The 10973-nt window shown below is 34.9% G+C and overlaps 1 protein-coding gene across 1 annotated transcript; it reads right to left on the bottom strand.

Moving 5' to 3' along the window:
• Positions 1-5092: 5092 nt before the first annotated feature.
• LOC132270387 (receptor-like protein EIX2) lies at positions 5093-7582 on the bottom strand. The gene has a single exon (XM_059771574.1). It carries the CDS (start codon positions 7580-7582, stop codon positions 5093-5095), a length of 2490 nt encoding a protein of 829 aa, XP_059627557.1.
• Between the last annotated feature and the right edge of the window lie 3391 nt (positions 7583-10973).

The following is a 10973-nucleotide window of genomic DNA, read 5'->3' as shown; positions in this document are numbered from 1 at the left end:
AATTTATAAGAGTGCAGATTTTTCATTAAAATGAGACGATAAACAAATAAAATATATTAATATTAAAAACACACAAAACAAAACCCGGTTTGGTACTTTATAAAGAGTACGGTCCAGTTTACATCAAAAAATCAAAATAAATACTCAGCACAATTTAGTCACAAAAATCAAAATTCAACTTCATATAAAAGTAAATGTGATCGTCTTACATTTTGAGTTACAAAATTATCAATTAAAGTGTTCCAATCAAGGTTTTCCAACATATCTTTTTTTTAATAAATATCATAGTCAATCCATTCAATCTCTCTTATGACATCGTCAACCGTAGGTTAGATTTGATCAATTTCAATTTTAAAAAACTTCACTTAGCACATGCAACTGTAATTGGGAAAGTCAATAATATGCAATTCAAGTATTTGGAAATAATAAGTTAATTTTTTATAAAATCAAATACTTCAATTACATTTTTTTGTTCCTCTTGGTAAAATTTAAGACTTGTAATTCTGAAAATAATGATGTCCCATCAATATCAGAAACCATGTCATATTTTTGGAGATCTTACAAAGTTATTTTGAAAAATGTAACAGTTGATTGCACCTATGAGTTAAAAATTTGGTTGTTTGGACTGGGTTCAATGGAGCCTACAATGAATGTATATGAGCCCAAAAATAATATAATAATAAAATAAACCGGTTTATGAATTTAAATATAAAAAAATATTTTTTTTCTTTTGAAAGCAAATCAAAATCAGTATTCTGAAAATTTATGCTTCAAAAGAAATTTAAGATAAAACAATTATTATACTACCATGCTTATGAGATAAATAACTGTACACAACAATTAATTGAGTAATCTATTTGTATCATAAAGTTAATCATGCATATTTAATAAATAAAACAATTAAATAAAAACCTGGGGGCACAATTAATTGGGTTCGATTTGAACTGTTTGGGTAAGAGTCACATTGGTTGGTCACACCCATTTAGCCCAAACCACACTCTATTTCACCCAATCAGATTATAACCACTATTAAACACTACTGAATGGGCTAAGCCCAAGTCCCACATCAACCGATTTAGAAGCCCGCAGGGTTTGCTTGGGTCAAAGCTTATGATTCTTCCACGTAGAGAAAGCCCTTAGAAAAGTAAAACATGGAATCTTTTTCACAAATATCAGCACGCGCAAGGCTTACATTGTGCTATTTGATGAAATCCCAGAAATTAAACAATCAATTCAAGAAATGCTCTTTAAAATAAAGGGTAAAATACAACAATATTTCATGAGGTTTGTTGAAAGAATACTACGATGAAACTTAACTTATTTTGAGACAAAGACATCCTCTCAAGTTTGATACGGTTACCAAAAACATCCCAATAGTAATGAATTGACATTTTTACCCGTTGAGTTTTATATTAACCATGAACTGATGTTTCTAACCTCAGAGTCCCATTTCCATTTCTTTCCTTCTCTCCTCTCAGTTCTCTCTTCCTCCACCCCAACACTAACACACACACACACATATACACACATACATATATATGTATATACAGGCGGTGATGGTGAATGAATCTGCAGCCTTCATCCTTCAATTCCGTCGACCCATGGAGCAATGATTTGGTTAACAGAGGAAGAAAGAGAGATGGTCTTCAATGGAGTATTGATTTGGTAAACGAAGGAAGAAAGAGAGAGTTGTGCAGAGATGATGAGATTTGTCAGAGATGATGGGTAAGCTTCTGGGTCGTGGGAACTGTTCGTGCTTGGGGTCCGTCGGTCTGAACTAAGCTTCACCGGATTTGGGGCTCGCTGGACAGAACTGGGTCTTGTAGTTTGAAGCTTCGTCGGACTGATGGCTCCAATTTTGAGCGCCGTCTTGATGTCGTTGCTGAAGACATAGAGAATCAACCGAGTAGCGAGAGCACTCACCACCGCCCTCGTCGAACAACTATTACCACCGCCACCGTTGAGCCCAACGCGTGACTTGTGTACTCCGGTGTTAGGTAAGCTCACCGAACTGGGTCTCTCTTCGCCGGTCCATTTTTTGTAGTTTTGTCTTCCATTTTTAGTGTTGTGGTTCATTTGATGATGATGATGGAGTGGCAGTTGAGGTGTGATGGCGGCGGCGGTATATGAAGTGGGGTTGATTTGTGGTGGTGATATATGTGTGTGTGTAAGGCTTTTGCTTGCGTAGGTACCATATTGGATGCTTAATTGGGAAAACACGAGAGAAAGATGGGGTATTAACTGAATGAATTGGGAAAATAGGGATCAATTGCGTTGGATATTTGTGGCGGCGAAGTCGAAGGATTGGGCTTGGTACGTTGTAGACCCAGAAGTAAAGCATATATTTCCACCGGTGATAGACCAAAAGCTTGATCCTTCCCTTTCGTTGGAGAGCTCGAAGATGAAGGCTGTGGTTTGGGGGTGGGGGTGGGGGTGGGGGTGGGGATGGTGGTGGTTGTGAGGGCGATTATGTGTTGGTGGTTGTGGAGTTTGGTGTGGTGGCAGCCCAAAATCTGGTTGTAGGATTGATTGGGTGTTGAGGGTAATTTGATCATTTAATTATTTTAATATTTTATAATTAAAATTAATAAAATAGTGAAATGTAATGTTGATTTTTTACATGTTTTAAGATTCTGTTTGGCTTGCAAATATCATCAGGGGGTGCCATTTTTCCCAAAATAAAATAAGTTTCATCTGAGTGTCCTTTTCTAAACCTCAAGAAGTATTGTTCTACTTTATCCTAAAATAAATAATTAATTAAATCATTACTAAAAGGATATAGAACTTTTCGACATGACAAATAGAAATGCCATAATAAGGGTTAACTAGTATAAGATGTATTTGAAAATTTTCAAATACATATAAACAAGGAACTTGAAGAAACGCGAATCCTAAGTTAATGTGTGTACGGGGTTGTTTGTGTGTTCTCATGTGCAACTTGAACCAACTCGCAAAAAGCACATGAAACAACATTAGGTACCAAAACTTAAACTATAATATGTGTTTCAAGAAATATTAATGGAAACGCAAGCAAATATTAATTGAGACAACCATGCAAGCTCTTACATGGAATTGAAAAACAGTGTCAAAAAAGAAAAACATAAGGAGTTGTCCTCCAGAGAAAAACATAAGGAGTTATCCTTGAAGAGCTCAAAAATCAAAATATTTTCATAGGGGGATGTGTTTGAAAAAGGAAAGTCCCAATTGACATTCCGAATTTTTTTTTTGGTTTGACAAAAAAAAAATATTAAATTAAGAATTAAAGGTAAAAATACTTAAAGTCTAGCTCCAAAAATAATGGGAGCAACCCAACTACTACGCATTGGCATTTGGCATCTGGCATCGGACACTCAGACCTATATACGCCAATTCCAATTGATCATTAGTTGTGCAGTAAAAGCCCCTCTTTCACAGCACCTCCCCTCGTCATTGTACACCAACCCATGGGCCAATTTTTACGGACTCCCGCGAAAATAAGAGACCTGATATATAAACCGGTGCTGGATTCAAAAATGAAAATCCGAAACTCTCTCTTACATCGTCACGACTATCCACGGCGCTCTCTGACGAACGTTTCTCTCTTCAGAAGTTAGGGTTTTTGTAAGCAGTATCAATGGATTGATCTTTCAATTGCTCAGAAAGAAAACTAGGTAATGTCTCTTCGAACTTATTGTTCAAATTGATTTTTAGAATTTTTTGTTAGCTGCGTCAATTTCTGATTCGCTTGTGCATTCTCTTTCGTAATGATACATCTATGCTTGCTAAATTTTATATTGATCAGATTCGATTATTTGTAATTTTTTCTATAATTAATCATATGATCTGTTTGTGAAAGCTTTAGTTAGTGGATTTTGTTCATATTGGGTATTATTATGTATGCATACAAAATTATCCAATTATTGGATTAGATTATTTAAAGGGTTATCATTTCTTTGGAATATAAAATTTTAAGCTCGTATGCGTGTGTATATATATATTTTGGTTTGTTGATGAAAATAAGAAGAAATCAGTTTCTTAAAACAAAGGGATTTTGCCTTTAAGAGGTTGTTGCCAGATGATTTTGGTGGGCTCTTCTACCTCTGTTTATATTTTCTGTTTATTTATTTTATTTTACTAAGAGGTTTATATCAGTTGGTATTGAAGTGGTAATTTTAGTATGATTCCTACACCACTTGACATTGCGAAATTTAGGTACAATGATATACGAAAGGCTTGAACAAGTTGAAAGACATGCATGAGAAATTGAGAGGGTTAGATAGAATCAACAGGCCAATTGAGGTAGAATAATCAGAAATGGGTTATTAAGGAAAGCAAAAAAATTGGTTTATTAAGGAACCATCAAGAAGGTAATTGGCAACATAGTTTTCATGGTTCCCATATTAACAGTACAATGATCCTTGTCCACGACAAGATGGACAACAAGATCAAGGCTTTTCAATTTCAAGATGACGATCCTGCTGTTGCATATTTAAGATGTTTTCTTGAGGGGGAAAGAAGATACACTAATTGAGTGTCCTAGGACCCCAATTATATTTAAGATGATTTCTAGAATAAAAATATAGCTTTATAAAAGGATAATATTTGGTATTATAGTAGGTTAAATTATACAATTATGATTACATTAGGTGGTGTAGTAGGTCGTAATTTCACATGGTCCAGTTTGGTTCAGTTTGGAGGCTAATTACAAGCAAGACAGCCTTAAAATTTGGTTCGATTCTGTTTCGTCATGACTATTTTAATAGACTATTCAGTTTTAGCAGGTCGTGAAAGATGGAATACTTGAGACTCTTTGAATTACCATCATCATGCTAATGAAATCACATGTAAAGTGATCTCCTAATGTCCAATTGAATTGAGAAGTCAAAGCCCTACAAACATATAGTAATTTCAACTTTGTGCAACCAACCTGCTGGTTTGAAATCCCTCTTTAGGGTACTTAACATTGTTCTTGCTATTGTTTATTATTATTATTATTGTTGTTGTTGTTGTTGTTGTTGTTGATAGGAATTTTGATGTAAAAGGAAGACACAACAAAATCATAGATTGTTATATTGAAAAATAACGGTTTGCACTTCTTATTGATGTTGCTGTATTATCCACATGTACATATAACACCACAAAACCTATACCAGATGCTATCCATGAACTGAAAACATACAAATCTCCATGAATTGTTAAACAGAAATGGGCCAACTACACCCCAAAAGCCCACCACAAATCCTAGTGCCATGGTCGCATAGAACCAGTCCACTTCAAATGTATCACCTTTTCTTCCTTCAACATTTTTAACAGCAGATGTTGTATCATATACATTGCAGTTGCTATTAACTGGAGGTCCACACAAACTGTTTCCAACAAAACTGAATGCGTCAAAACTTTGAAGTTGAGTGCTTGATGGTATTTTCCCACTCAAATTGTTGTAGGACAAGTTCAAGTGACTTAGGAATGTCAAACTTGACATGCTTGAAGGGATTTCACCAAAAAGATGGTTCATAGAGAAATCGACAGATTCTAATTGTTCCACAACACCTATATTCTCAGGAATCCTTCCTGTCAAAAGATTAGATGACAAATTTAATGACCGAAGCCCTTGAAGACTCATCAATTCCTTAGGGATCTCTCCTGATAAGGTGTTACTTGAAAGATCCATGCTTGTAACTAGGTGAAGAATGGTGCTATATCCAACCGTTTGTCGTTTCATCACCAATTCTGCATTCTCCAAAAAACCTTCAAATGAGATTGCAGGGTAAGCAGGCTTGTATGACATTTGCTCACTTGAGTTTTGGTGTATGGCCATAGCGCTCAAATTCATGAAACATGTTGGTATACTTCCCGAAAGATTGTTACGACCAAGGTCCAAGATTTGAAGGAAACCAAGTCCACAAAGTTCCTTAGGAATGTTGCTATGAAACTTATTTGATCGTAAGATAAGAATCTTGAGATTCGGAAGTCTTTCTCCTATCCATGTGGGTATACTTCCTGAAAATTCATTTTCACCAAAGTCAATAGACACTAATGTAGTACAATTTTGCAGAGACGGAGGTAATTTTCCAGAAAGGCCATTGCTTTGAAGATGCAATGATTTGAGGAAATTTAGAGATCCCATAGAGCTTGGAATTTTGCCGCTTAGATTGTTTTTTCTTAAATTTATGAACTCCAAGCCATACCAGCTTTCCCAACAGTTGGTTAATTCTCCTGACAAAAGATTTCTTTCTAGATTAAGTAGCTGCAGTAACTTAAGTTCATCCATCTTGTAACAGAGAAAGTGAGAAATAGATCCAGAAAACGAATTGTCGGAAAGATCCAGTGACATGATATCTGGGGACAAACGGGGTAATGTACCATTTAAGTGGTTGGAACTTAGGTCAATTGTTGCAAATTGCTCAAATACTAAAGGCTTATTTATAAGCTCTCCCTGGATATGATTGTGAGAGAGATTTAAATAGCCAATCTGGGGTGATAAATTCCAAAACCACCTAGGAATTGTACCAAAAATTCCTGTGTGGGATATATCTAGAACCCTTAAATTTTTCTGTGAGTGAAGCCAATGGGGAAATGGTGTCTGTAATGGGCATGATCTTAATACTAATGACTGAAGTTGAAATCGAGGAACCCAATTTGGACTGACACTCAAGAACAATTGATTTCTAGATCCATCTAGAGACTGTAATTGTGTGAGGTTGGCAAAGTGAACTTCAGACATTACACCTTGTAACAAATTTCCTGACATTAAAAGCACTTCCAAATCTGCAAGCTGACCAAGACTTTCAGGGAGATGTCCACTCAACTTATTATCAGAAAGATCTAAATATTTTATAAACGATAATCTTCCCAAAGACGATGGAACTTGACCAAAAAGAGAATTATTAGATAGAGAAAGGGAAGCCAATTTTTTAGATTGTCCAAGTAAATTAACGACATCAGAAAAATGTCCAGAAAGTTGATTGCTGCGTAAGTCTAGAGTTTCTAGTTCATCTAAAATGCATCCTGAAAAAATGTCTAAAACCTCCAATATATCACCCCCTAGTTTGATACCTGACAACCTAAGTTCTTTCAAGTTGCAAAGATTTTCAAAGGATCTTGGCAATCTCCCAGTGAACCCACTAAATGACAGATCAAGATATTTTAAACTCACCAAGTCGCCAATGAAGCTTGTCATTTGAATCCAATCAAAATAGTTGCCACTTAGGTCCAAGTAGCTCAGATTCTTCAAATCCAGCAAGGATGGATTTAACATTCCACCCAGTGCAGACCTTCTATAAGCTTTATATTCAGCACCATTTGTACTACTACTGTAATCCGCAAGAGGATTTCTGAGACGGAGCTCCTCGACGTTGCCGGTTATATTATTACAGACAACTCCAACCCATTCACAACAGTCCCTTGATTTACCACCCCACGAGATGAGCCGCTCTGAAGGATCACTGAGATTCTTGAATCTCATAAGGGCTTGTTTCTCACTCTCCACGCAAAGCACACGAGAATGTCCACTGCAGAAGACAATTATATCAAAATTTAGTACTGTAGTGATCAGAAACACAATCGCAAGATTAATGCTAACTTCTGTCATGGATTTGGCCATGATCATGCAAGCATAACAACCACCAGAAATACTAGCTATATATATATTGAAACGAATACTACATAAAAAGATGTATTATAGTTGCGAGTGTGGTGTAATATATTGATGGATGAGAATGGAATTGAAGGAAGATCTGCAATGTATTTATAGTAGATCTTCAATGTATTTATAGTAGGGGTGTGAACTCGAGAGGTGCCAACAGGCCACATGTATTTCAATTTTCAACTGGAGGTTTCCTAACAACTCTTTCCACGCCCAAAGTCAATGTATTTTTAGCAAGTGTGAACTTGAGACGGCCCCAACAGGAAACAGGTACTTCAATTTTCAGCAGGAAGTTTCTAATAACTCTTTTCACAAAGCCAACAGACAAGAGGACCCTCAAAGAACAATACAAGAAAATACAGATCCACCTAATCAACTGAAATATAATAAAAATAAGATTCCAAAAACTAGGGAGTGAAATCATCCCAGGGTATAAATTAATGACTACTATAATACTATATAGATTAGAAAAATGATACGCCTTCCGAATTTGGCTAGGAAGATGATGTCATATTATGGGGCTCACACCTCCACTCATTTACAATTCATTGGGCATTCTTTGAATTCAGAGGATGCATTATTCCTCCATGATTAATGAGCAAACTGTTAGACTCAGTTCTCTTTGGTAAAGTCTTTGCGTGTGGTTCCGGTAAAAGCAATCACATAATTTCATTAAGTCAGAATGCCCTTTTCTTTCTAATCTTACATATTAATGTCTCCTCAAGTTCTAAGTAGAGCAAAATAAATTTTTGAACATTATAGGTTAATAATTCGATTATGTTATTTTGAAGAAGTGTACGGGTTACTGTAAGGTAATGAATGAATCACATGCAAGTCCCATGGGTATGTAAAATATTTGGATCCATATATGAGAGCAATCACTTGCTGTTTCATCCCAGATGGAGAATTATATGACATCTACCATTCTTATCAAAAGCTTTATAGCATCTTGATATTACTTTCAGTTTACATATTACAATGATGACAGTGGAGGAAAGGTACAAGTGGTGCAGGTGATTTGTATGCGAATTTATTTATTTTTTACTTTATTTTATTTTTTTATGTTGTGGTGCTAATATTAATTTATACCATAGATGATTTATTTATATATGCAAATGGTTTGATTTATATTTCTATTCTGAAGAAACCTGGAAGGTGGTGTTAGAATAGTTTGGTAAGTTTAGATTAAACTAATATATGTATATTTGTTTTAAGTCTTTTGCAATGCTTTATTTGGTTGTTTCAATGAATGTAGATTTTATATTCATTTTATATTATGGCTTCTACCAGCCACATGAGAAAGAAAGTTTAAAACAATAGTTAAATATATATGTACAGTGCTTAATTTAAATAACCAGATTGTGGAAGAAGGAAAATAAAGAAACCTTCCCACATGTTCACCGAATTTCCGTTATATTTTCCCTTTGGTGGTGATTAACAAACTTTAGTATTCTGTTCCTTAAATGAAATAGATTAAATTATAGTTTAGCATTGTAAAATATATATATATATATATATTATTACCTTGTTGTGTTTTTATATATTGATTTATTTATTTATTGTCTAAGTAAGGTAAGATAAGAGTATAAAGAGCAGAGCTTGAGTTGTTTTGAACCTGTTGGCACCAAAACTTGGCAGCCATCTCAGCGATGACGTGGACCAATGAAAAGCTGATAAGTATTTTTAACATGGCGTCAAGGGAATCAGCCAGTTAAGAAATATCAGGAGCAAGTATTGGAGAAAGTTACTCAGCCACTTTATTAACAAGGCAGTTGCTAAAATATAGCAACAAACATTTGACTTTATTCAAGTTGGGTTATCAACAGGAAAGGAAAGACTAAAGTTTTAAGGAAATCAGACAACTGAATTCCTATTTTATAGGAATTCTAGTTGGATGGAACAAGGAAAAAATACAAAAGGCAGCCGCGTCATGAATATAAAAGCGATAAATGGCTTTTGGGCCATTTAAGGGAATGAAACGGGTTGCTAAACTTAAGGAGGGGAGTTGCTAAAAATTAGCAACTTTTCAGCAACTTTCTAGCAACGTTTTAGCAATATCTCGGCAACTTACATGTGATTAAATCGAGGAAGGTTGTTTTTATAGAGATTTCCTACTGAAACAAAACAAGAAAGGAAGCGGAATAACTATAGGATTTGACTGAGTTCAAATTGTGAAGAAAAAGAATCAAAGAATGAGAGATTTTTTAGCAATAACTTAGGAAAATAAGTTGAGATAGAACTTCTATAAATAGAAGTATTGTATTCCTATTCCAATTGGTCCAGCACCACCACAAAACATGCATTTCAACTAAAAATGTTTTCAATTGACTCTACGTCATTTTTTCCTATCAATTTCTTTATTTCAATTTAATGGCAATTGATTAGATCATTGTCAACTATTTCAATTCAGCCATTTACTTTCTTTTAATTTCAATTATGCCAATTTTAATTACACAATTTTAGTTAGGCTTTCAATTCAATGGCAATTGATTAAATTCTTGCCATTGAATCGTAGTGACAATTGATTAAATTCTTGTCATTACTTGGCTGATGGCAATTGATTAAATTCTTGCTATCACGTTTCAGTGGCGATCGATTAAATTCTTGCCATTGTGTTTGGCTGATGGCGATTGATTAAGTTCTCGCCATCACGTTCGACCGGCGATTGATTAAGTTCTTGCCGCCTGTCTTCACTCAGCCATTCCATCCATTCAAACATTCATCAGCCGTTGCATTTCTTTAGACACTCTAAAAAGTCCTTACTACAAACAAGGTATAAAAGAAACTTGCTGGGAGTTCTTACTAGTCTCTCTCCCACACAATCGCCTGAGAGTCAGCCATCGGAAAAAGGGATAGGCTGGTGTTCAATTACATATTTTGGGTATTTTGTATAAATACTCTGGCACGCCCGCGAAGAGTCCATCGACCGGCGTAGGGAACAAAAACCGCGCGAACAGAACCATATACAAAGTTAAATTTGTTCAAACTCTTTGTAATTCTCCTTAACATTTAAATTCAATACGAATAGAATAAATAAATGAAAAAATGTTGAAGAAGTGCAAGTAAATTAAAAGGTGTAATTAACCTGGTTTGAATGTATGCGAAAATAAATAAATAAATAAATAATTCGTCAAAATGAGAACGCAGTGACATTGGATTGGGCTAAATTTGTTAGACATGGGATGGATGGACTAAAACTGTTGGGAGTGTTTGGCTTTCATAAAAGCATATAGGAAAATATTTAATCTCCTGGAGCTGCTGATGGGCGAAAATTATTGGCCTTCGTAAAAGAATAAAAAATATATATATTTTTAAAAATTGAAAAACTTTGAATGTACTTTTTTTAATA

This window comes from Cornus florida, unplaced genomic scaffold (genome assembly GCF_030987335.1).
Source record: "Cornus florida cultivar Cherokee Brave unplaced genomic scaffold, ASM3098733v1 CherokeeBrave_3.0.0_Hap2_Chr08, whole genome shotgun sequence".
NCBI classification, from domain to species: Eukaryota; Viridiplantae; Streptophyta; class Magnoliopsida; order Cornales; family Cornaceae; genus Cornus; species Cornus florida.
Note: the sequence above shows the minus strand (reverse complement) of the source record. Positions and strands in the feature narration are given on the sequence as shown.